Source organism: Eleginops maclovinus, chromosome 20, assembly GCF_036324505.1.
Source record: "Eleginops maclovinus isolate JMC-PN-2008 ecotype Puerto Natales chromosome 20, JC_Emac_rtc_rv5, whole genome shotgun sequence".
In the NCBI taxonomy this organism is placed as follows: domain Eukaryota; kingdom Metazoa; phylum Chordata; class Actinopteri; order Perciformes; family Eleginopidae; genus Eleginops; species Eleginops maclovinus.
In genome coordinates this window covers 26,624,872-26,651,577 of record NC_086368.1, presented here as the reverse complement: position 1 = coordinate 26,651,577, position 26,706 = coordinate 26,624,872, and the positions used below count along the sequence as shown (strand labels likewise).

Sequence of the window (26,706 nt, the reverse complement as noted above, 5' to 3'; positions counted from 1 at the left end):
TGTATTTTAGTTTAAATGTTGGACTTATCCTTTAAATCTGAATGTGTAAAGTAACAAATAACTAATTCTGTTTAATAAACGTAGTTGAGTAAAAACTATAATATTTGCTGCCAAAAGGAAGTGGAGTAGAAGTATTGAGTAGCATAAAATGGAAATACTCAAAGTCAAAAATCTTACTTAACTACAGTACTTGAGCAAATGCACTTTAATACATGACACCACTGACTGTTGGTTTTGCTCATTTGCTGTCCACAATGCTTTTGGCATGGATCCAGGAACTCAAAGACTACAATTATTTAAAATCCCTAAGGTGTATATGTTGGGGACTATAATTTTCCTCAGACATTAAAAATACATATCTTTAAGAGCCAGTGGTGAAACAAATACAGCAGTAAGTTTAGTTTCTTAGCCTAGTTTCAGTAAAGATGTCGGTATTAATCAAAAACATACATGCATACATTTTTGTCATTGTGACTTTTTATGAAGTCATCATAATGTTAATTTTCAAACCAAAAAATACCAATTAAGTAACTTATTTCGAGACAAATGTTCTGTATTGTAATCTAGAATGACCTTACTTATACCTCTTTGCATTATAAGTATTGTGACAAGAATGCATTGCTTTGGTATATTTCACTCACCATAAATGGCATACAAATGTAAATCAGACTCAGAACATTGCATTGATTTATTTAGAAACACATGTTGACTGTACAGCCTTGTTCAGTTTCCAGTTGAAATTATATATTTAAATCTTTACACCACATTGAAAGTAATGCTGCTAAAACATTTGACCCATGTGTTCACAACAGACCATACATCATATTACAAACTAAGACACCCTCTCAAACACTCACTCACCTATCCCACTCATTTCTTGTAATAGTAAACATGGCAGACATGAATATTTATATGGCACATAATCAGCTGTCACTATTTTTAAATGCTAGCACTTTTGGTTTTGATTGACTCCGGACAGTGAAGCATCTAATGTGGACCTAACACAACAATCCCGTTCTTATAATATCATTCTGAAAGTGCATTTTAACATTCGGTTTGTTATATAAAAGTCTGTGTTTTCCTCTTTTTGTGCTGTATTTAATACTGTCAGTGGCATTTGGCAGCCGCAGAACAGACCAGGAACTCTTTCCATTCACACATGCTCACAATTCAAGTTATTTGCTGGTAAAACATTCACATGATTTAAGAGGAGCGGTTTATGAATCTACTACTTCAAGTAGTAAAGCTTTTTCCAAAGTCCAAAGTCAGCTCTGTGTAGTGTATGTCCATGAGGAAATAAAAAAGAAGGTAGATAAACAAGTACGCCATACATTTCGCTTTTAGCCTACACTCAAAATGAAGAGCTTATAATTCTTGATTTAAAAAAAAAGAAGGTTTTGTGCAGTCTTTTTTCGTTCACTTTTCAACATACATTTCATCGTACATAACTGAGATGTATTAAGACGGCAATAAGGCAAACCTATTCTACGGCACCACTGACCAGCACTGTATGCTTCTCTGTATACATAGGCTTATTATTACCATGATTTCAAAATGTTCACTTTCCAGAAACACATAAGAGCTGAGAGATGCCGGTATGACACATAATCCATGGCAACGTGGTCCTCGGGGTTGTCGGAATAAAAACAGTTTCTCCATCAGTTGTGTTTGACATGTCGGACCACTTTATCGTCAAACGCCTTCCTCATGGTCTTCTCTATCTGCTTGAGGAAGACCTGAGGAATGCGACCACACAGCGTGTTGACCGTGTCCAGGAACTTGGTCTGGATGGGGTAGAACAGCGACTGGAACATGTTGTCCTCGAAGGGAAACTGAGGGAACAGAGAACATGGTCCTGTGTCAGCTCTCATCCCTGAGCTATTTCAGTTTGATCGTTTTCTAATGGAACGTATCACAGACTAAACGGTATTTACGCATCCCGTCAGCAGGGTTCGGGTGGGGTGTGCTGGCGGTTTGCATTAATCATAAATTATGACTGAGCTCATCTTTAAGAGGCTTATCTCAGCGGTGCAGAGGGGAGCTGACTCTACTGCAGGAGAAAACAAAATTTAAATTTTAAAACTGACCCAGATTGTTTTAGGCAAGCAAGGGAGAATTTGTATCACAGAGGAAACACTAAATATGCTCTTTTTTCAGAGGACTACTTTTCTTTGTTTGTATCCTGAAGTCGCTATGTTTGCCTTATTCCAAGCCAATGCAGAAGCACTGAAAGATTATGTACATACAGGATTCTTGAAATAGCGGTTTGTATCTTCATTGTTTTACAGCACCTATTGTGAGTAGCTCTGGATAAAAGGGTCTGCTGCATGAAATGTACTGTAAACCTCTAATGAATCAAAACCAATTATTTACTAAGTTCACAATACTTTTCCAATGCACAGCATCAGTATCCTCCTTACAGCGGATCTTTTTATGTGCAGGAGGATCGCAGGTGTAACTAATTGCATTTATATGGATAACACCAGGACCCTGGAACTGACCCACGCGCTTAAACCAGCCATCGTTAATGCAGCAACTTACACCCGTTTGTATCTGCTCTAACATGTCTGCTGTGAGAAGTTTCACAGACACTAGCCATTAAAATTACAGTATTGAATAACCAACCACCTTGGACTCTATATCCACATTTTATATCAATATCTGTGTTATAAAGATGAGCATTGGTGGAAACTTGTATCAAGTGTGTTCCAGATAGGATGGATCTGGTTAAAATGCAATACATTATTAAGTGCTTAAATGATCTTCAAACAGCAAATTCAAACCCTAAAAATGACAAGTAATTAAAATGATTCTCTTGATAAGATCTTAGGTATAATCTTTGTTGATTGGCCTAACTGGGAACTGTTAAAGGCACTGTTTTGAGATCTTGTGCAGTAAATATAGACACTTGGACAAAATGGATTTTAAATCCTGATTAAAACACTGATGATTTGAGCAGATTCGTTCCACATAGCCATGGATGTGTACTTACTTTATGTACCTTTTTTTAATCTGCTATGCCACTTGCATCTATGCCACTTCTGCTGTAAAAAATGTAAATTTCCTCTGGTATAAGACATCCTTTATGTTAAGTTGCAAAGAAAATATTGGTATTTTAAGGAGAGTAAGCCATATCTTGGAATGGAAAAAGGTTTTGGATCTAAATGACTCTATGATGTACCCTTTCATATCTTAGGGCACATATGAAATCAGTCTCTATTGCATCTTTTCATACAGCCCCATTATTTCAAACCCCTGGAGCTATTAAATATATTAGATAGGTACTTCTGTATTGGAATGTCTTATTCATTCCCTACATACTGCTTTCACAGTGTCTTTGGAACTAGGTGTCAGATTCCCTGTTATCACACCAGATCTGTTGATGTTGAACAGCCTCTCTTGCGGGAGAGTACAGCACTATGAAAATTAGATCTGAAAGCATTTCTAACATTTATTATCATAGCCCTTGTTTTTATTCTTGGTCTATAACTATGTGCAGATTTAACATAGTGTGTTGTGCTTTGACACTCATATTGTTTCAATAAACCTTGATGATCCTCCAGGCACACTTACATCCCGTATTGCGTCATAGACTACTCTGAACGCCGGCTGCTTGTCGTCGTGATACACTCCACGGTTACCATGGAGAATAGACACACCCTCCTCTTCGGCCCCTTTGCAATTACTGCCGTACATACAGTGATCTGGCCTGTAGTTCCACTGGCAGGGGAAGATGAAGAGACACTCTGCAAGAACAGAAACACACAAAACAATGCTTTATAATCATTATATATTAGACCTAGGTTGGGAATTCAAATGCAATGCAAATAAATACAAGTGTATCTATGTAATCAATGTTTGCCATGTTTTAGGAATAAAATGTTGTACTTGAATCAGACTATGGATTATATATGAACAGACACCTCTGCAAACACCTTTAAAATAAGATTCTCTACTCTTGTATGGCTGGCAAAAGTAATTTTGAGACTTCAAACATGAATAAAATAACTAATCTGAAAGCCAAACATTTAGAAAGACACTACACAGCAAATAATGCATTATCTAAAGCTAACAAAAGGTGCATAATCTAAAGGGGAAAATAGACACCTCAATGTGTATTTTGAAAGTCCTCCTTACAATCTGCATGAAGCCATTTGATTCAGCCCTAATCTGAAGAGAGATCACATTTTTTTCCTGATGAAGAACAAGCACAAAGAAGTCAATGCTTTTGGACTAACTTAAATATCCCTCTGGAGATTGCAGAGCACTCCAAGCTGCACCATGTCAAACAGTCACTTTGGCTGTGGTTTAAAGCAAACACTAGCCATGCCAGCTCCTCCGTGCCTCTGAGCGCTTAATGCCTACATCTGGCCGCTGCAGCTGGAACTCAGTGTGCTGTAGCCTGCAGTCACAGCATCCTGTGTTTACCAATGCAGATTTATTATAGTGTGGTGCAGTGATGACATGTTTTTTTAGGCTGACATGGAAGTGAGCATCACAAGGGGTTCTTTAACAAAATGCAATGGGATTTTTCCATTGGATTTCGGAAAATATTGCAGAAATTTGTGGACAGGTGACTCTTTTAATGTTTGTAGGCAGGTCATTCCCCACATATTACCACCAATTGTATGATGTTTGAAGCATTAGGCTATAAACCAAGTACATCACGGTCACATGGCTGCATATCACTAACGCTAAGCTAATGTTTGTAGTTAAGTCACAGGTTAGCAACTGCTGTTTTTATGACACATCGAAGCTTCGGACATTCACGAGTGGGGTATTTACTGTGGTATTTTATGTTGTAGAATAAAACATGAACATCTTCTAAGCTTGGGTTAATCACAGATCTTGTTTCAGGCATCCAATAAAAAAAATACAAGAAAAACTGATGTGGTAAAATACTAACTAATTTCCCCTGGTATATGACTCATTTCTGCACCACTCTATCACTGGTTACCAACAATGAGATAATACAAAATGTATGTTTAAAACGTGATTGTGTGCAGACTAGGAATTTAAAATGAAATCAGATACCCCGTTTGATATGGTAGTAATTCCTTTTATTGGGCCTATTGTGTATTTGGATTGATAAAAATACATTTTATGATCATTGAAGATAACATAAATACATGACAATAAAAAGCACCGTACCTGGGTTGTAATGGAAGATAATGTTGAGCAGGTCCTGGTCTCCCCAGGTGATGTGGTTCTTGTACTTCTGATAGAGTGGGTGTAGAATATTCTCCCATGATAGGCCACTTGGGATCATACTGTTCTGAAAAACAGACAACAACATTCACTCTCAAAACAGCTCCAGAGCAATTCCTCTCATTTTTTTCTCGAACAAATCATCAAAAGGAGGAGCACATTTACATTCCTAGTTCCATTTGCAATATGCTGGCAGTGTTAAGAGCTGCTAAATTGAGTTCTGAGGGCTGAAGTCTGTGCACCTCGCATGGTAATCAGAAAGCTTCAGCCCACTCAAAGCACTGCAACTTAAGCTCAAAGAAAATAACCTTCAGTATGTAAAAGGGAAGCTCGCTTTAGCCTTTCACTGATCAAAGAGTCTGGGAAATAAGAATATGTTTTGTCCCTACTTTGAACAAAGTGCTGCGGATCCGTGTGAGGTTCATCAGCATGACACCAGAGTTGACCCCGGTGACTCCGTAGAAAGGGTGCCGTGCAAAGCGGCTGTACCATCCAATCTTTGGGACCTCATGCTCCGGGGCCATCGCTGCCAGCTGAGTGCTGTTGAAGGACTTCAGAAAACTCCAGATGTCGTCCATTGGCCGCAGGAACAGCACATCTGTGTCTACATAGAGTAACGACTCAACGTCTTTCAAGATGACCTGTCGGGAGATGATAACACCCATCATTAGAATATTTAAGCGTACAATCTTTCAACTAAAGTTGCATATCTCAAATCTGTGACTAAAGGGAAACTAAATGTTGTTCAACATTGAAACATTTCTGCAGAGGGGATCTGTGAAAGAGCATTTTGAAATGTCCTGAAAAAATCCTGAGTTTTCACGGTCTGCTACAAACAATAAATCAGCGAATAACTTCCTGTATCCAGTGATAAATTGTGCTGTCAATGCATGGCTGACAAATTACAGTGTAGGCCAGTTTAACTCAAAAAAGCAGCCAGACTTCAGAGCTGAAAAACCTAACAGTTTAAACTATTTCTAAAGTCCCTTACAAGTTGGACAGATTACATTTTGTGTTACTTCTAGGTTTAGCATGCTGTCAAAGATTGTACTTAACATACCATTGGGTGTATGAAACACATGGAGAAAGAGGTTCAGGGTACAGACAAAACCACTTACAGCAAATGGAAAGGGTTGGTTGTAGAAGGGCGATAAATTAACTGTTTGAATTTTGGCTTCCAACAAATATGCAATAAGATGATCAAGTTACCGATTGTTGTCTCAGCAATGCTCTTGTGTTGTCTTGTATTATAAATCAAGTGCACCCTTTCCTTTACAATGGTGGGCTCCCACCCCTCACTTAAAGCCCAAACGCAGCCAGGCTATGACATGTTTAGTTTAGCTGGTGCCAAGATGACGGGAAAAGAACCTTACATAAACAAAAAATGTATAAGCAGTTTGGCTGTTTGGAAACACTTTGGTTTCAACAAGTCTGACGAGAAACAACAGAAAGTACTTTGCAGGATTTGTTACACGGAACTGTTTGCACAACAAAGTAACCAGTTTGTTAAGTCAACTGATATTCAATCCTTAAGTGGCCTATAACAAACAATAAGAAGCAAAAAACACTCTTTGCTTCTTGGCAAAGACATGTAACCAGTTAGCACTGTGAGCATACAGGAATTCAAATACCTGGTAAACATTGTGCCACCATTTCCCCTGAGTTACACTGCCTTCCCTGTATAAGAAATGCCCAGTTAAAGTTGCAAATGATGCATCTGAAGCAGAAAATTGTGCCACCACAACGGATTTATGGTCAAACCGCATCATGAAGCCTTACATCATTCTTCAAATGTATTAAACTGACACTGATCCTTCTTAAGTTCTACAAATCCATGATGTTTCCAAAGTCAAAGTGTTATTTTTGTAGTTACGTTATTATAGAGGTTTTGCCATAGCAGCCCTAGTGATATAGTATTAAACGATGTCACCGTGGTACAGTGTTCTACCCCACAGGCTTTGCTGGCTCTGTTGGATTATATGGCTGACAGCAGTGAGATAAAGCGAGTGCTGGTGAGTGTGACAAAGCAGAAATCGATACCAACAAGCCCAGACAGAGCAGTAACCCACTAGTTATACAGCCTCAGTTTATGTGTGATTATCCACAGCAAAGCAAAAATAGCTATTGTGGAGTGGGAAGGATTTATCTGTCAATATAAATGGGGCTTTTCAAATGTTGTAGTTACATGCTTAATGGATTATAAACTATAAAAGCACACAGGATGTTAAAAGGGTTCCCTTTTAAGCTCCTTGTTATGGTGAGTATTGTGAAACCCACAAACAAAGATAAAGGTACAACCCTATAGCTGCAAAGCGTCAAGATTTCGAGAACATAAAAACAACAAAATATGGGATATAACCAAGCTACCTTCAACTACATAACTATATATGACTTATTAGATAAGGTATGTAACTTTGGGCAAGAGATAACTTGAGCTAACTCTTTCATTTTGCCTATGTTAGCTTACTATGCTACTCTTGTTAGCATGTTAGCTAAATGACTTTGCATTTTTTCTCTGCTGTAATCAGGCTAACATTAATTCGCTAACGACATCAGCGCAGGTAACAGCGTTAAAAATCAAAAGGTTTGTATACGTTATTTGATCCTTTAAATGGCAATCCCTAATTGTGTACAGTAAGTCACAGTTAAATTAAAACATTAGTACATTGTTTACCTCGGTTTTATTGTAGGAGGTATGGCATGGACGTGATAAATAAATAATGAAATAAATAAATAATAAATAATCATGTATTTTAGTTATTGACAGTTATTTCTAAATTTGTATTGCATATGTTATTTACACAATATATATACTAATAATAAATATGTATCCGTCTCATTTTTATTATATTTTTTAACTGATAGGTTATGCCCTGTAAACATGCTGCTGTAACAAAACAATTTCCCAATTTGGGGTTCATAAAGTATATCAAATCTAATCAAAATTAATGTCATCTACTCTTAAACGAAACAAAAATAGATGGATTTAATAACATCAATCATCTCAACCTGAATGTTACTAGGATTTAGAGCAGGGCTTACACGCTGCATCGCTGCTGGGTTAAGTGAAGGGGGTCAGACCAAACGTTAGCATCAATTTCAGCCCTTGAGGCAAAAGAAAGTCTCCCTCGTGCCTCGCCATCACCGTCTAGAAAACTGAACTGTTACCAACATGTTTACAGCGAGGCCTTGGGTTATCTAAATGTGAAAGAGTCGTGTGAAAGACAGTGTGTGTGATTTGCTCCTGTTACTGACTGAAGATCAGCGAGATTCTTTTATTTATGTTTCTTTCCTTGTTTCTTTAAATTAATGTTCACACAGGGCCTCTTGCGTGTAAGTGGAGAGGGGGTTGTTGAGTTAAATCAACTTGTTAGCATTGGGCTTTCAGTTATGAAAATATATTAAGAGTGGCAAATGTTAAGTGTTGAGATCATGGACTGTATATATATTTTATTCTGTAGTTCTTTGCCGGTTCATATTTGGATTCTGTGCCTCTGACCATGTCTCCATGCTTTAATGTTCAGAAAGCTCTTTATTTTTCTCATTCTGCCTGTGCTGCAGCACCTCTTTTCACCCTCTGTCTGAAACCAGAGCCCAGTCTGCCCTGATCGGTTAGCTGGCCGACTCTGTTGTGATTGGTCAACCGCTTAGAGATGTCCCGCCCCTTCACGTACATTGTGTCTGAGTTCTAGCAAATGGAAGTGCAAGTTTTACACAGTGATGTCACTATGTTAAAGGGGTAAACGAAGGACACCAATGGAGGTATTTCAGGCAGCGGGGGGGGGGGGGCTTGTGTTGCGTTAGACAAAGAATGATTCATTGCTTTTGTAAAGTATAAAAATGAAATCTCAATTAGATTATTTTCCAATCTCATTCATCCTGTAAAAGAACCATTTTAAGAATAGTTGGATGTGGATTTCTGCAGCATTCACTCAGTTGAAGCAGGTGATGATTCTAAATGAAGATGGATTGATCCAGCCCTAACATAACTCAAACTTTTGGCGAGGCTGAGCGACTACAAGCTTCTCAAAAGGTTTTCCTGATTAAGTGAAAAGTGAATGATCATTGATTGTCTTGCAGTCTGAGAAATAACCTATGGATTTGTCTGGCAAGCAATATGTTCATTACATGGTAAGCAAGCTGGCTGTTATTTCAATGAACACCAGCAGAAAAGAAAATCAATAGCCTTCAGTTGATGAAATCACCGGAGTCTCTAAGGACTGCTTATTCACTGAGTAAACGCTGTGAAAAAAAAAGTGTGAAATCCTCAATAATCACACAAGTTAATTATAGCCATGCGCTTGGAAGGACATTGCTGTTAAAGAAGAAATTAATTACATTTTTGTCCCTGGTTAATGACATGCATGGCCAGGATGTGAGAGGAGATAAGTGCTGCAGCCTTACGGGGAGGAAGAGTCTCTGAGCAGCGCAGGGCTTGAAGAGCTTTTTCCACTCGTCCGCGTTCCCCACGGAGAAGGTGATCGGGTAGATTCTGTACTGGAACTTGGCGGACATGGAGCGAGGCCACTGATTCAGCTGGAAGCAAAGCAACACATCACATATACTTAATTTACAAGGTCTAACAAGGTCTTTGCATTAGGAGTTTATTGCTATGCTTATTAATAGGAACAAGCGAGAATGTCCTTCTGATCCCGTCTAGTTTTTTCCAAGGATTCGTGGGTGTTAATTTAGAGAAATACTAAATACATTTGATAGCTTTCTAATGGTATTTTACCCAGAGGCCACTTACCGTTTACATGGCCAACATATAGGACTGTGATTTGACATTAAATCAATAAATTAGGTTAAAATCTTCAAGAAACAATGGGAAAAGTGGATGTAGAAAACATTTTTTAAAGATCCTCCTCTGACTTGTGATAACTAAGATGTGTGTGTTTCTGTATCTATGCTAACTGGTTGTCATTTGTTAAACGGTATAATGCATTGTTCTTCAACTGGAGGTCTGCGACCGTAAGGGGGGGGCTGCCAGATTATTGTTAAATATGTCTGAAAATACACATTGCAATAACATGATTCCAACATAATAGCAAAGATCTGTTTTGGGGCTGCTTCCGGTTTGAGCATGTAGAAGGAGGACGCAGTTGCTATCAGCTCCGCATTTTTCATAATATTTTACTAAGATAACGCCGAATTTTATTAAACTTTGGTACAGACTACATTGATAGAGTTAAACGGAACAATATTGCACACCGTTACGATGAGCAAGGGTGGACGGATCGGTAAAACCCAGCAGCGAATGACTGATTCATTCCCGGGACTCGAGGACAGGCAGAAAATGTCGTCGACGGGGCCTACACAGTTAACGGCTGAGATGCTAGTCATTGAGCTCCAGAAATTGAGCGAAAGTCTTAAGGAAGATTTCAACGCTGCCTTGTCGGAAGCCATGGCCCCGATACTCCCAACACTTGAATCTATAACCAACACTGTGGCGACTCACACCGCCACCATATCACAGATCGAGAGCACACTGTCTTCCCACTCAGATGACATCGTTAGCCTGCAGCAAGACGTGGCGACCTTGAAGAACCAGCTAGCCTCCGTGTCGGATGATAACTCAGCGCTACACGCTACAGTGGAGGACTTGATATCGCGCTCCAAGCGTCAGAACCTCAGAGTCGTGGGTATTCCTGAAGATATGGAAGGTGCAAACGCTAGGCAGTTTATGTCTCAGTTATTCAAGGAGGTGGCTGGAGATGTCTTACCTGACTCCGGCCCGGAGCTCGATCGCGCACATCGCAGCCTGAGACCCAGACCCAGCCAGGGCTCTCGGCCCATAATTGTCCGTTTCCATCGCTACGTTGAGAAGGAGCAGGTTTTGAAATGGGCCAAGGAACACCGGGAGATGTCCTACCGAGGGCACAGGATCAAATTCTACGAGGATTTCAGCGCCACTATTGCTAAGAAGAGAGCCGCTTTCAATAATGTGAAGTCCCAGCTTTACAAAAAGGAGTGCGATTCGGCATGATTTACCCCGCCCGGCTGAGAGTCACCTTCAACGGTATGGTCCACTTGTTTGACACTCCCGAGCTGGCTGATCGCTTCTATCAAGAACGCATTCATAAGACTTAAGCTGCCGTGTTTCCATTTCGCTACGGGTTGATTTTACTTTTTTTGATAACTCCGTTGTTGCCTACGGGTGTGTTTTTGCTAGGCTAGGCTAATTCCGTTTAGCCTGCTCACCAAGCCCGTGTTTTTCTGTTTGGACTCATCATTTTTTCCGGGTGAGTGCAGCACTGTCCTCTGCTGGTGTTTAGTCACCTGCCAGCATTTGTTCTGTTGGACTGTAGATCGTTGCCAATTTGTCTGTTCTAAAAACAGAATCGTTCTAGTGGTGTTTAATTTAATTTGATATTGTAGGAGGGGATACCACTGCGTGGTCAACTGGTTGTTTAGCAAAGGTTTATCCTGCTACTCACTTTGCTAACCGCAATGTTGAGCTTAAGGTTTTCTTTGTTTTCATTTGTCCTCAAAGATATGTGTTTTTTCTTTTTCAGTAGAGGGTTATTTTGGGAAAAGGTTGGGTGTTTGTCTAGGGGAGGGTCTTTGTTTTTAATATCTAATGTTACTGGTGTGTATGATGCTTGTCCACTACGCTTGTTATGTTACATATGGTTGATGATTTTAATTAATGACTAACCAGAATACAGGTCAGAGAGGGTCTGTAGGCTCTGTTAGATTTATTAGCTGGAATGTCAGGGGACTGGGAGGACCAATTAAGAGGTCGAGAGTGTTCTCACACCTAAAAAGTCTCAATACTGATATTGCTTTTCTCCAGGAAACGCACCTTTGTGTGAATGACCATGCTAGGCTTCGTAAGCCTTGGGTGGGGCAGGTTTTTCATTCAAATTTCAATTCTAAAGCCAGGGGCACAGCCATCATAATACACAAACGTGTTCAGTTTTCAGCTGAACAAACTACTTCAGATCCCGGAGGGCGTTATATTATAGTCAAAGGTGTGCTATATCAGACCCCAGTGATTTTGGTTAATGTATATGCCCCAAATTTTGATAATCCAAATTTTATGACCTCAATTTTCTCCTCTTTACCAAATATGGACACACACCGCCTCATCTTCGGGGGTGATTTGAACCTTGTAGTTGATCCACAGTTAGACAGGTCATGTCCCAAAAGATTTACCCCTTCTTGTATGGCTCGAGCACTATCCACATTTATGAACCAGGTGGGTTGTATTGACCCATGGCGGTTTCTCCACCCGACTAAAAGGGATTTTTCATACTTCTCTCTAGTTCACCGTGTTTACTCACGCATTGATTATTTTTTTGTAGATAAAGCCCTTCTGTCTTCTGTTGGACTGACTGAATACTCTGCTATCGTCATCTCTGATCATGCTCCTCTTGTTCTAGAGCTATCTCTCTCCCCTAGTCCAAGGTGTGGGCCCTGGAGATTTAATACAGGCCTGTTAGCTACCAAAACATTTTGTGAGCATATTTCAAAGCAAATAGACTTTTTTATTGATAATAATAAATCTGAATCCACCTCCCCCTCCCTTCTTTGGGAAACTTTTAAAGCAGTGATGCGAGGAGAGATTATTTCGTATAATGCTCACTCTAGAAAACAAAAGACAAAAGAACAGCAGGATTTGGTTGACGCTATTAGTAAATTAGACAGACAGTACTCGAGTTCTCCCACTCCTGAATTGTATGCTGAGAGGCGTAAGCTTCAATCCAAATTTGATTTGCTTTCCACTGGCAGGGCTGAGTATCTTCTTAGACGGACAAGGGGTACGTATTATGAATACGGTGATAAGGCTAGTCGCCTCTTAGCATCGCAGCTTAAACACCAGTCAGTTTCTCAGTTTATTACACAGGTCTATGACTCCTCACATTCCCTCACTACGAATCCTACTGAAATAAACGATGCCTTTACCACATTTTACTCCAAGCTGTACACATCTGAACCCCCTATAGACAATACAAATATAGAGCATTTTTTTGACAGTCTGGATATCTCTAATATTGATACTCTCACGCGTGATAGCTTGGACGACCCTCTGTCTCTAGAGGAGATAACTGGCAGTCTTAGGAAGATGCAAAATAACAAGGCCCCAGGCCCGGATGGTTTTCCTGTAGATTTTTATAAAAAGTTCTCGGCCCAGTTAGCTCCCCTTTTATTAGATATGTTTAATGATTCCCTGAAAAATGGTACTCTACCCCCAACACTAAGACAAGCCTCAATCTCCCTTATTCTCAAAAAAGGCAAAAAAGCAGAAGATTGTAGTAGCTGGAGACCTATAAGTCTCTTGAACGCGGATGTCAAACTTCTTGCTAAGGTACTGGCGAACCGCCTGGACCCGTGTTTACCAGGTATTGTCTCTGAGGACCAGACTGGCTTTATCAGGGGTCGTCAATTATCTTCTAACATCAGACGGTTACTTAATATTGTGCTTTCCCCTGCAGTCTCACCAGATGCTGAGATGATTGTCTCATTAGACGCAGAGAAGGCTTTTGATCGGGTGGAGTGGGACTATTTATTCTTTACACTTCATAAATTTGGTTTTGGATCTCGGTTTGTGTCATGGATTAGGCTTTTGTATACTAACCCTACTGCTAGCGTAAAAACAAATTCTCAACTGTCTAAATTCTTCCCCTTGACGAGGGGCACCCGGCAGGGCTGTCCGATTTCCCCCTTATTATTTGCCTTGGCAATAGAGCCCCTTGCCATTGCTCTGAGGTCATCTCCACTTTTCACAGGCATGCGCAGGGCTGGGTTGGATCACCGGGTCTCGCTATATGCTGATGACCTTTTACTCTATATCTCCGATCAGTCAACTGTATTGGTGACATTCTGCAACTCCTAAATAGTTTTGGGTCATTTTCAGGCTATAAGGTAAATTTTGACAAGAGTGAGTGTTTCCCTGTAAATGAAGTAGCTACTCGCATCCCAGCTCATGCCCTACCTTTCCACCTGGCTCCTACGAGTTTCCGGTATTTGGGTGTAACTATAACTCGCAGTCTTGCTTCCCTTCATGAAACAAACTTCTCTAAGCTAGTCACAGATATAAAGGCGGATTTACAACGATGGAGTAACCCTCCCTCTTTCTTTGTTTGGTAGGATTCAATCTATTAAGATGAACTTTTTACCAAGATTTCTTTTTCTTTTCCAATGTCTGCCAATTTTTTTACCAAACAGTTTACAAATAACTAAAAGATTCATTTTTTTGGGTGGTAAACTCCAACACCAATCTCTTCAAAAACAAAACTATCTTACCCCCCTTTTTTTTTATTCACCCTTCCCAAAATTACTTTTGGGATATTCCCTTATCAAATTTCCCTAATAACCCTTTTTTTCTCAGCCCTTTCTGGCCCCTCTTTGTGCCCCCCCCGCTCTTCCCCTCCAAATATCCTCAAACCAATTGTTTTTTAATCCTTTTAAAAATTTTAAACAATTCAGGGAACTTTAAATTTCCTCCCCCCCCTTTCCCCCCCTTAATAAACATTGTTTTCCCCTCCCCCCTTTTAAAAACCTTTGGTTTTTTGGGAAAAAAAAAAGGGTTTTGAGTTTTTTCTAACCTATACATTGACGGGACATTCGCAACTTTTGAGGATATTCGCAATAAGTTTGATCTGCCACATTCTAGTCTGTTTCGATTTCTCCAAGCACGAGACTGTGCCCGTACTCACTTTGCTTCATTCCCACTATTGACTGCTAATTCCTTGATGGATGACATCCTCTCACTTAATAAGTTAAGTGGTAGTATAACTGTACTATATGACCTCATTATATCGGCTGGGACCTCTCCACTTGCTGGGGCTGTGGGCAAGTGGGAGAGGGAACTTGGGCTTGACCTCACAGATGAATGGTGGGAAATTGCTTTTAAAAGAGTAAATTCTACGTCCTCTTGTGCCCGACTGACTCTGATTCAGTTCAAGGTTTTGCATCGAATACATTTCACCAAAGCAAAACTCTCTAAATTATTTCCAGGCTCAAGTGATATCTGTGATAGATGTTCTTCGTCAATTGCCAATCATACTCACATGTTCTACTCTTGTTCGAAATTGGCTGCATTTTGGTCTGTGTTTTTCGACACTGTATCTAAGGCTCTCAATATTTCATTGTCACCCAGTCCTCACGTTGCTATTTTTGGTGTACCTGAAGATTTGACCATGCTGACTAGAAACCAGAGTGATGTTATAGCTTTCGCCTCTCTTATAGCCCGTAGACGTATTTTGCTTCAGTGGAAAGACCCAAAGCCACCCTCCGCATCTTCCTGGTTTGAAGATTTGTTGTCTTTTCTCCATCTAGAGAAAATCAAATATACACTACGAGGCTCGTCTGATAATTTCCTTAAAAGGTGGAATCCGGTACTCACTTACATTGACTCTCTCACCTCCCTGGAATGTAACTGATAGTCCTATCAACGATATTGTTTGTTGAGCTGTGTGTGTCGAGCATCAAACAATTGTATCTGTGCTAAGTCTTTTTATTTATTTATTTTTTCTTAATGACTCTTGTCCAGTTTTGGGTGGGTTATTATTTGTATTTTATTTCCTTTGTGTTTTCATTATCATTCCCTTATCCTGTTCCTGGAAAAAAAAAAAAAAAAAGGGGGATTTCATGCATGTTTGACGACTGCTACTTCATTGTTGTTTTTTCTCATGTTTCCCAATAAAAATACATATGAAAAAAAAAAAAAAGATCTGTTTTGGGAAAAACACAACATTTATGACAAGTTAGCTTACCTATGCTAAGTCACAACATAGCACATATACATAACGAGAAACAAGCTACCTGCAGCTACACATGATATTTTTTATTACCAGTCAGCCAACTTTATTCTATGAGCTGCTTTCTTCGGAAAAGGCAAAAAAGGCACTTAATACAGAGGAAGCGTCTAATGGACTTCTTAAAAGGTTGACTAAGGAAAAGAGTTTGAGAAAGAGCCATTATAAACACTCACTATTCTGAAAGCCAATCCCCTGCTTCTCACACACTTTATCAACATGAGATGTCTCGTAAAGACGTCCATTTAAAGCAATGAAGTCACGTCTCGTGGTGTGGCGTGGTTCTGCGTTCAACACAGGCAGTCGCCAGCTGTTGTTTGATTAAAAAAGCCACAGTCTTAACAAGGGGAAAGCACCTTCTTAAACTGCACAATGGTACAGTATATGACCTGTACTAAGTCCCTCTATAATCATCAGTTTGGCCCTGGATAGAGTGAGAGCGCTGCAAGCATTCGGAGACTTTGTACTGACGAGGATACGAAATCAGAGGAGATTATGGACAACCTTTTTCCCTCCCTGAACACGCAGACACCCTGTCTTTTCACACAGCATTGGAAGTAAGCTTCTTTTTGACTTTTGTCTATGCCTTGACTTGCAGAGCTGTCTGTTTCCAAGTCGAGAATTTTAACACATGGCAATAATTCACCATACACATGACGGCAGGTTCACATGTTTAAGGTCCATTAATAGACGTGATGTTAATAGACTGTTAGTTACTCTATCAGTGGAACTAATCAAAATCATGCCAGGCACCTCCGTAAAGGTGACTTTGAAGTGGCAGGGAGAAAAAGCAGTGAGTGTCTGCGTGATATATTACTCCCCGCCTTGAGATAAAAGGGTTATACGTCTGAAGGGAGGCAGAGTTAAATAATGCTCTGATCTCGATATCATCTATTCCAAAGAGAGCGGGGGATGTTTAACACGCACTGGATTAAATCACAAGTCAGAAGACTCTCTACGGAAGTAAACAAAGCAAATACAATAAAAAGAGTGTTGCTTATAGATTGATCTTGAGCCTTTTTGGTAAAACCCTGGGATACACATTTGGGCCTCAAAACCCCAGAGAGTACTTACCCTTTTTTCAAACTGCGGGGCCAAAGGGTCCTCAGCAAAAATGTGAAACGTGATCTTCTTGAAGCTGAACAGGAGGGCTGATTTGACCATGGTGAGGGTCTCGTCCAGACGATTCCCACAGGCCACCACGGCCAGGTGCATGACGTCCTCCGCCCGTTTTCGCTTAGTCAAAGGTCGGCCCACGATATTCCGCGGCTTACTGAAACAAAAGACAGGACTCAGAAGTGCTAACTGTCTGATAAAAATGGAACAAATGATGAACAATAACGTTTTTTTGGATCTGAATGGGACAAGGCCATGTGTGGGGAGAGTGGGAGGGGGTTTGGATCTTCTGACAATCACTGATTAAATGAGGCTTGTTTCCCTCACTCGTCGCATGTAAATTGGCCTTCATGCTGCAGTGCTTGTGAAGAGCCATTTGTATTATACAAGAGATGCACTGAACCATACTTGAGTCAAAACAGGGATTCAAAGTCAACGAACTGAAACAGAAACTGTAATTCATTTTTATTAGGCTTGACCAACATGGACTTTTGATGGTTCATTCATTTGTGATTTATTTAAGTCAACACATCTTATCAATATATAGTACTTAAACAAACAAGCCCATAACCATTTTCATACGAAAATCCCCAAAAGTATACAGCGATGTAGCACTCGCCCTCATAATTTGAAAAGCCTATTAAACAGCTCTTGAACACTTGAAAACCTCTGCTGTAAATATGGAAGTAATTAACCTCTTGCTCTTTCAAATTCCCTTTTGCTGCAACATGCTTTCCACTATACAACAACATAGCCTTTATCTGCTTCAGTGCAGCAATATCCTGCTTGGAATAAACATTCACAAGCAAGACACCCTTTTTTCAGGATGCATCATTCATCAAAAGAAAATTGACGTGTTGCGCTTCGCTTTTACACATTTCTCTGTAATCCAGTCTGACATATTTCAGTGACAACATGACAATTTTACTGTTAGGATTTCAAACATAGCTCAGCTGCTAAACACAAAATTATACAGACAGTGATAGCACTCAAATAGTTCTGCTTCACCACTAAAATTGTTATTGCAGTTTGAAAATCCCTTATAAAAACAATATCCAAGGTCTGTATTGATCTACATAATCAAACATGGTGCTTGTAGATAAATTATGAATGCAAGACCACCATTGTTAAGATGACTAGTCTGGACATATTGAAGAACATAGCTCACATTCAGAATAGTAAAGTATTACATTTGTAGTGTAGCCAAATTGATATTACATAATTATACTAATTAAGTGACTTTATTAATAAGAGCTTTGAGGTTGACGCACAATTCATGTCTGAGTCATTTTCATATTAGCTTGTGCTAAAGTTAGCATAATTGATTTACAGTATACATTTTAAACAAAGATTACACCATATAACTTTTCATAAACAGTTAGTGACAATTATAGGATCATGATAAATGATAAAACATAAAGTAACAGAAGCAAAATAAGAAAGTATTCATAAAACTGGCTAAATAAAGATTGCTAACGCTAGCTAACATTAGCCACTAATAGCCACCATCAGCCACGGGTCATGCATTACCTAGTAAGCAGTAGCTGCAAGACCCCACAGAGTATTGAGCTGAGCAAGGATGCATTTCGTTCCTTTGTTCTAATTTCTAAAAAGAGGAATGTTTTTCTGTCTTTGTTTAAAGGGAATAAAGTCTTGCTTTAAATTTCGTGTTTATACAGATTCTGAACAGAAACTGGGTGTAGAATGAAGTCAGGTTGAGAGCTTTCTGTTAAACCCACATAAAGCTGGTACATTGTACAACCCAAAATGCATTGTGTCCATCCAGGCAGAATAGTGATTGGGCAACATCATGCCTGCATATTGAGAAACTACAACATTAAAAAAAAACTGTCATTGCGAATAATTGGATCCAGTCTCAAAACCGCAGCATATGTAAGCTCTGCTGAACTGTCAACAGGTCACTGTTCAACTGCAGTGGACACGGACATGTGAGAAGCACAGAAATACATTTTAGACTTTGCAAGAATCCAGGAAGAAGAAAGAAATGAAGCTTTCAAGAAAATAGCAGATGATCACATTCCTCTTCCTGTCTGACGGAGAGACAAGGTGAGAAGGCGAGGACTTGTTTTTATCTAAGACAAAGTGCCTTCATGTATTGTTCAACACTTCCTCCACACACTACCAAACACACACCACTTATTTTCAACTGTAAGTTCCCACTAGACTTTGTTCTTCCATGCTCAAAGGCACGGAGGTTCTTTATCAGATGTAAGAAAGTGCTCTCTCTGCAGAGCTAGTACTGCTGTGCTGTTAAAACAAACTCAGCAGTACAGCGTATCTCTCACTACATTCGTACAATGCAGGAGCCTGAAGCTGAGACCAACACCATTTATTTTTCCTCTACATGCACGCGCAGCATGGAGCTGGATGTAATAAAAACATGTTCAACATATGTTGTCATAGCCTTGGGGAGAGAAGACTGGAAAACAAAATAAGAACAAAGAACCTTTTCTTTCAGCATGCAACGTTATTTGGGAGAACAGTGCAAGGTAAATGGTTTTATGTCTAAAGACTGCATATTCCAAAAAGGCATTGATCTCCTCTGTGCCTGGAGGAAGCAACCATAAAACGGATGGGAAGAGAGAAGAGTCAAATTTGACAGGTGGGTTGCAGGGTTGTCTCCGAGCGTGACACTTAGTTTTCTGCATGGCTGAGGGACAATGATGAACCGCAGATTAGGATGAATGAGAAGGTCCTGAGAAATCTGTCTGCCACGCTTCAAAGGCCGATGCTCTGTCAAGGTTGTTGAACACACATTCCTATTTTTACCACAGAAAATGCATTCCATATCTCCTACACGGGTGTAATTACGCTGCACTTAGTCATGCAAAATAAAAGCCCTTGAAATTATTTTTGCGTTAAATTGGATGGACAAAACAAAAACAAAAATGGCTTTGTTTTTATAAAGCCTGGGCTGCACACATCATGTTTTGTGTTGTGGCACAGTTCCCCACATCTGGAAGCAGTCTGAGAAGCACAGCAGAGGTACAAAAGAACTGAATTCATTACCGGCTGCAGAGTGAGCACATGAAGAGTGATGTGCCTGCAAAGTAGTACAGCCAACCCTTTTAAATCATGTAAAGACATAAAAGAGCAGCACGTTTGAAGATTACGTCAAAGAAAAATGTACATTTAGAGTGAAAAACCAGAGCACAAACTACACCAAAGAACACCTCAAAGGCATTGAATTAAATCGGCACATAACTGGGTAATTTGACAGACTTGTATCCAACGTGTTCACTTTGGATTGAACCAGTGGGGGTCAAGGAAATGACACTTAACATGACCTTCCTCTATAGGGGAGAAGAACCGCTTTCAGCTCTTCAAATCAGGTACAAAATGTTTAAGCACATGACAATGAAACCTGCAGATAGTACTTCAGACAGATCCAATGGATTGGCAATTTATTCAATATGTGGCAAAGCAGAGACAAGCATTCGGTATGTGGATTGTTGAGCCCAACCATACAGGATCATTTGCATAATACACTTTAATTATATCTACATGTTAGCACAAGCTGAACATGTATAACAAGGTGTGAGTTCTACTGGGAAATCTTGGGTAGTGTGGCACTTGTTAACCATGGTAGCCACTGGATGTAAAGCTCTAGAGAGTGTCTACGGCAGGGCAAAATATGGGAGACTAGGGCTGTTCATTTTCTTGGTATGATTTTGTTGAGATTTCAAGAGCGCTGAGACGATACTACAATGCTGAGTTCAAACAGTGCCGACCACTGATTGGTAAGAGAGAAGCTAGGATATTGAGCAACATGGGACATCCAGACAAACTCTGCTAAGCTACCAAGTTTTAATTTACTCGACTTTTAAAAATGGCAGCCAGTAAAGCTATACTTTGTACACTATGTATGCTCCACCGTGCAATTGACAACGTGCAGATGTTCTGTTTGGCTGCAAATTAAAGGATTTAGGAAGTTTGAGGTTGAAGATGATGTGCAGCAGTTCCAATCCTGAGGTGGTACTACTGGAAAACAAAATAAAAAAAGAGTATCTGAGACAACGTTTGAGATGAAGCTAGCCAAACTGAACCATGCAGGTGCATAAAGGGAGCCAACAAAGTTCTGTGTGCAGTTGAGGGGAAATTTTAAGCATCAGTAGAAGAAGAAGAAGAAGAAGAAGATTCAACTTTATTGTCATTGCACAGAGTACAAGTACTAGGACAACGAAATGCGGTCTCTGCATTTGACCCATCCTAGTGTTAGGAGCAGTGGGCTGCCATTATGTACGGCGCCCGGGGAGCAGTGTAGGTAACCAGTGTCTTGCTCAGGGACACCACGGTGGCACTAGGTCTTTCGGGGAGTTGAACTGGTGACCTTCCAGTTCCCAGGCCAAGCCCCTATGGACTTTGCCACCACCGCCTACAGTATGGGCAGATGCCGAGTGTGTATTACATTGGATTTCCAGCACATCCACCACATTCGGACTGATTTACCTTGACTACTCCTCTGTCTGTCTGGTGCATGTGGTGGATCTGTCAATCAGCTGATCAAGCAATGACTGAATCAATGGTTTTAAGTATTTGCTGGATCATTATCTATCATTCAAAAAGGTCATCTTCAAGGAAAACTTGGGATTTGTTGGTGGGCTTTGTCATATCTATGCCTTGACTTTTACCCAGGCATGTCTTTCTGTTTTCCCAATTCCTCCTTCCACTCCCTCTATGACTCACTCAGAAGTGAATTAAAAGTGAGTTAGCCAGAGTAACAGGCAGGTTTAACTTCCCCTCATGAGTCTCACACAAGCACTCCCCTCCAACCACTTTCAGCTGCACAGCCAGGCAGGGAGATTTCAGAGCCCTCCTTGCAGAGAGAGTGTTCAGTCATGCAAGATGACATTTTTATAGCTATGCATGATGCCACAGCAAGAGAGTGACTTCCTCACTGCCAGGAGAGCTGATGAACGATATTTGAAGTGACGGGGCAAGGGATTTGTTTCAACGCAAGGTATCAACACCCATCTAATCCCATAGATGCAGGCCTTAATTCAATGTAACAAAGCAGATAGGTGGATAACATCTGTATTATTCAACGTACTCTGACAGGAATAAAGAGATTAGAGTGAAGTAATGTGTTACAGGAAGGCTCTGTTGTGAGGATTATACATCACAAGTTTTGATGATTAAGGTATCCACCAACATTTGTTTGCTTTTTTTTATTTATATGTTACATCGCTGACTCAAATGCTTCGACCACTGCCACAATAAACAACATCCTAATCAGGTTTAAAAGCCAATGAAATAAGGAATAGTAATCACATCGCACATTGGGCATCGTTATTGATTTTTATATTCTCAGATGGATAAAGATGTTTGTTGTGGGTCAAAAGTGTGTGCGTAAGGTCTGCGCTATCCCAGTACTAAAACGCAAGGGACAATATCAAAAGACAGACGGAAGAACTTGTCGCATTTGGTTTCTTAGCCTGCTTTCTTTTTACTTAATTCTGGCGCCTGACCTCTAATTTAACGCACCAGGGTAAACTTTTACCATGTGACAGGGCTAGCAACTGGTCGACATCTAGGCAAGACAGATGTTGAAGAACTCAATCATTTGGAATAATAAAAATATTGCGAAAGAGGACCCCAAAAAAGTTGAGTGCCGGGGATAGGAAAGAAAAATGGCGTATCGCAAATCTACGACGTGTTTGGTAAAGTACCTGGAAGATGTATCGGATAATACGTCTATAATGACGGCAAGTTTGAGGCCAACTCAGGTTGTTGTAAACCTCACCCCCTTTATTGTTTTTGAATATTTCTCTTTGAAGAGCTTTAAATGGTATTCGGACCAGATGTTTTGGTTAAGTGATTACTGTATGAATTGTTTAGAAGTAAAGAAATACCCATCAGAATTTCCCAGAACCTGGTGGGACATCTTCAAATTCATTGTTTGGTTTGACCAGTAGTCCAAAACCCAAAGATATTGAATTGAAAACAATACATAAAGGGGGGAAAAAATCAGCTAAATCTCCCATTTATTACTCTGCAACCAGCAAAGGGTTTGTGTCTTCATGTGGATTAACCGTATGCCATTTCACTGATTGATCAACCAGCTAAAGTGGTTTGCCTCAAACCTTCATCTGCAGCCCCAACACACACAGAGGGAGCTCTCCCTATTCTCTCTATTTCTGGCCACAGGAAGAAGTGTGATGTGTCAAGAGGAAATGATATGATTAGGAAAAACAGGGATGTTTGTCTATTGAGCATGCTGCACAGGAAATCTGTCCACGGTCCAGATTTACAGATGAACGACAAAAGGCAAAGATACACACCTTCTGATGTCATCCCTCATTTTGCCAAGGTTTGCATGAGTGTTAGAAAACGACATCCTTTTATTCGGATTCCTCTGGCTTTTATACCTCCAATCAAACATCCATTAATCACATAGCAGACATTTTTTTGGGAGGCTTTGCCCAGAGATGCTTACTGTATTTCCCACCAATCGCAGCAGTCAGTCTTGAGCGCTTTCCAATCCCGGTTGTGTGTTGTGTGTTTTTTTTTTACGGCCACCGGTGACCCCTTCCACCCCATCTCTCTTATCAGTGCTGAGCACACATGGAGGAGTGTGGCTTCTGGGAGGACGTAAAAGGTCCTTTCTCAATGCAACGCCTTGATGGCTTTTATCTCCACTGTTCCGCACCTCGAGTCTGGCTTTGAAGCTGAATACATATTATTAGTGGAGCGAGGGTATCTGCACACAACGTGGACTGGTGGCTATTATGGCATAGCTGGCGTTCAGCCCGGGGAGGAAACGTTAAGGGATGTGTGAGGCTGAAATTAGAAAGCTGGAAGACATAATAAAAATGCTCACATCCTTGAACATAAATAGCAACTCTGCCTTTTGTCTTCATTTGAAAGGCAGCAAAGAGATTGTGACTTAATCAGATCATCTGCCAGGGTGCAGCTTCTCTTTTTAGAGTCCAGAGAGGAAAATCAAACCTTTTCACTCCCACCTAGATTGTTTTAGCAGACTTTGACAATCAACAGGATGGGTTTCCGTCTTCTGTCACATCCAGTAATATCTTACCACCGTTGCAGTGTAATTACTCTAACGGGACACACAAAAATGTATGTGCTCATTTATTGTTCTCATTAATTGCAGTTAATGTCTGTCAAGGTGACCTTTCCCCCCTTAAAGTAAGACGGTAAGAAGAAAATCCCAATATTTTTGACCAAATTGGATAAATAATTCTCATCAATATGGATTTAATGACTAAGCGGGAAATGGCAAAGTCTGATAAGACACATTTTACTGTCAATCAGGCTTTAAAACCAGACAACACACATCTTTGATATCTAGTCTTATTTCACAATATCAATGCTATATGGATACATTGCCAAGCCCTACTTTGAAGCCTCAGAGGATTGAATGTAAATACTTTCCAAAAAACAAGATCTAAAATGTAGAGGTCAGGTTATAATTCATCACTCTGCTGTGCTATTATGTCCTCCCTGCAAACACTGCCAATATTTCCACCTAATCACATCAGTCATGCTCTCTACTCACATTTCAGCCTTAAATTTGATTGCAACAACGTGACTCACAGTGGAATAAATGAGTAAAAATAATGGGACATAAAACGCAGCCAGGCAGCATTTATGCTCATGTTGAAAGTGTCTCTCTGACAGATTAGGCATATTGTGAAGCCAGCAGCGTCCTTGAGCACAATGTAGGCTGCACGTCTGCCTCAAAACATGATTATAACGCTGACTCTTAACTTCCTAACGACAGGGAAATATGAGATTCAGCAAAACCCGAGCAGTTAATGAAGCTTTTGTGTGTGCAAAAATGGGATCAGGGGTGCAGAAATCGACAAGAGGAGAAAGAAACAAACTCACCTCTTTGCATTCACCCCTCTCTTGATCGCTTTCCCCTGCTTGCGTCCCTGGAGAGGCTCTTCCACGGAGGATTTCTTTGCAAACTTTGCTGCAACATCGCGTGCAAACTCAGAGTGCGATCGCCTTGAAGAGTTGCTTTCCTCCTCCTTTTTCTTTTCCTCTTCCTCTGCAACTTCTCTCAACAGCGGATCGTCCGCGGCGTTGCCCCCCAAAAAGTACAAAAGTAGGAAAACTCCGAAACACACGGCGATCACAACTACTTTGCAGTGGATCCGCATGGTGAGAGCGACTTGTTGCGGCTGGTTGATGCAGACGGGACTCCGCTCATGTCTGCGGGTGAGGGAGAGCAGCCCGAGTTGACATTTTCTTACCGCTCCCCGCTCGCATTTTCCTGCAGATGATGATGGAGAGCGGAGAGGAGCTTCTGCAAAACGTCCATGGACGATTAGGCAGCGGAGGCGGGGCGACTGAGCCATTACCGTAATCATGGGAGCACTACCGCACACTGTTATAAGAATCGGAGGATGAAACCCTCTAGTCACATACATGCACACAGCAGAGCACACACAGTGAAATTGGTCCTCTGCATTTAACCCATCCTAGTACTAGGAGCAGTGGGCAGGGGAGGGGGGATTGGAGGTGTCCAGTGCCTTGCTCAAGGGCACCACAGCAGGGCCCAGGAAGTGAACTGGGACCTCTCCAAGTAGCAGTCCACTTTCCATATTTCAATTATGTTTGGGGACTTGAACCAGCGACCCTTCAATTTCCAGTCCAAGCCCCTACTGACTGAGCCCCTGCTGGACTAAACATTTTTTAGAAATTGGTCCTCTGCATTTAACCCATCCTAGTACTAGGAGCAGTGGGCAGCTATCGTGCAGTGCCTGGGGAGCAATGGGGAGGGGGGATTGGAGGTGTCCGGTGCCTTGCTCAAGGACACCACAGCAGGGCATAGGAGGTGAACTGGGACCTCTCCAAGTAGCAGTCCACCTTCATGCTGTAAACACATGATTAGTCTCCTCGTGTTTCGGCTAACGTAGCAAAAACAAATGAGAATTTAGGTTGGTGGTTTTTTTGTACATATGTTCATATACATTAAACGAGAGATGGGCTTACTCCAAACTTAATTTTGAACATTAATACCACGAATGAAAACATTATAGTATCACATTATGAATACAAATGCAATCAAAACTAATTGTGTATTTAACAGATATTTAATCTGAAATATTGAATATAACTGAAACTGTATTTCATGTACTGTTGTATTATTTTATATGTCTACCCCCTGATGTGAACATTTAAGGTAAATATTATAAATATATCAGAATCAGAAATACTTTATTAATCCCAAAATAGGACATTTTTTTCATTGCAGCAGCGAAATACAAAAAGAAGAAGCATAACAAATAATCAGAACTAAAAAGAAAAATGAATAAAAATGAGTAAAAACGAGAAACATACAAATGTGAATGACAGATACAGAAAAATACATGGATAAGATTATTGTTAGTGTGTATTGTTTTATATTTGGTTCAGCAGAAACACTTTTACATAACTGAAATTGTGTTGCCATCTTGATATCTGTAAATGTGTTTGTTTTGATGGGAAGTCCATAAACTCAACATAATCGATTATTATTCATGAAGTAATAACTTTTTTAATAAGATTGCATCAATATTCGAAAGATTTAAATTGACTAAAATCCTAAAAATACTAGTGATCGTTTACCCACGAAAATATGTATTCACAC

General features: G+C 40.3%; 1 protein-coding gene across 1 annotated transcript; it reads right to left on the bottom strand.

Moving 5' to 3' along the window:
- Window positions 1-674: 674 nt before the first annotated feature.
- Window positions 675-25,409, bottom strand: gxylt2 (glucoside xylosyltransferase 2). The gene is made up of 7 exons (XM_063911654.1): window positions 24,957-25,409; window positions 17,046-17,244; window positions 9,613-9,744; window positions 5,598-5,849; window positions 5,152-5,275; window positions 3,574-3,746; window positions 675-1,832 (listed from the first exon to the last, which is right to left on the bottom strand). Exons 1-7 carry the CDS (start codon window positions 25,232-25,234, stop codon window positions 1,659-1,661), a joined length of 1,332 nt encoding a protein of 443 aa, XP_063767724.1. The 5' UTR covers window positions 25,235-25,409; the 3' UTR covers window positions 675-1,658.
- Between the last annotated feature and the right edge of the window lie 1,297 nt (window positions 25,410-26,706).

Coding starts and splice junctions, on each gene's coding strand:
- gxylt2 (XM_063911654.1), bottom strand. CDS start 25,234: ATGCGGATCCACTGCAAAGTAGTTGTGATCGCCGTGTGTTTCGGAGTT. Junction 17,245..24,956: donor AGAGGGGTGAATGCAAAGAG/GTGAGTTTGTTT, acceptor CTTTTGTTTCAG/TAAGCCGCGGAATATCGTGG. Junction 5,850..9,612: donor CTCAGAGACTCTTCCTCCCC/GTAAGGCTGCAG, acceptor ATCTCCCGACAG/GTCATCTTGAAAGACGTTGA.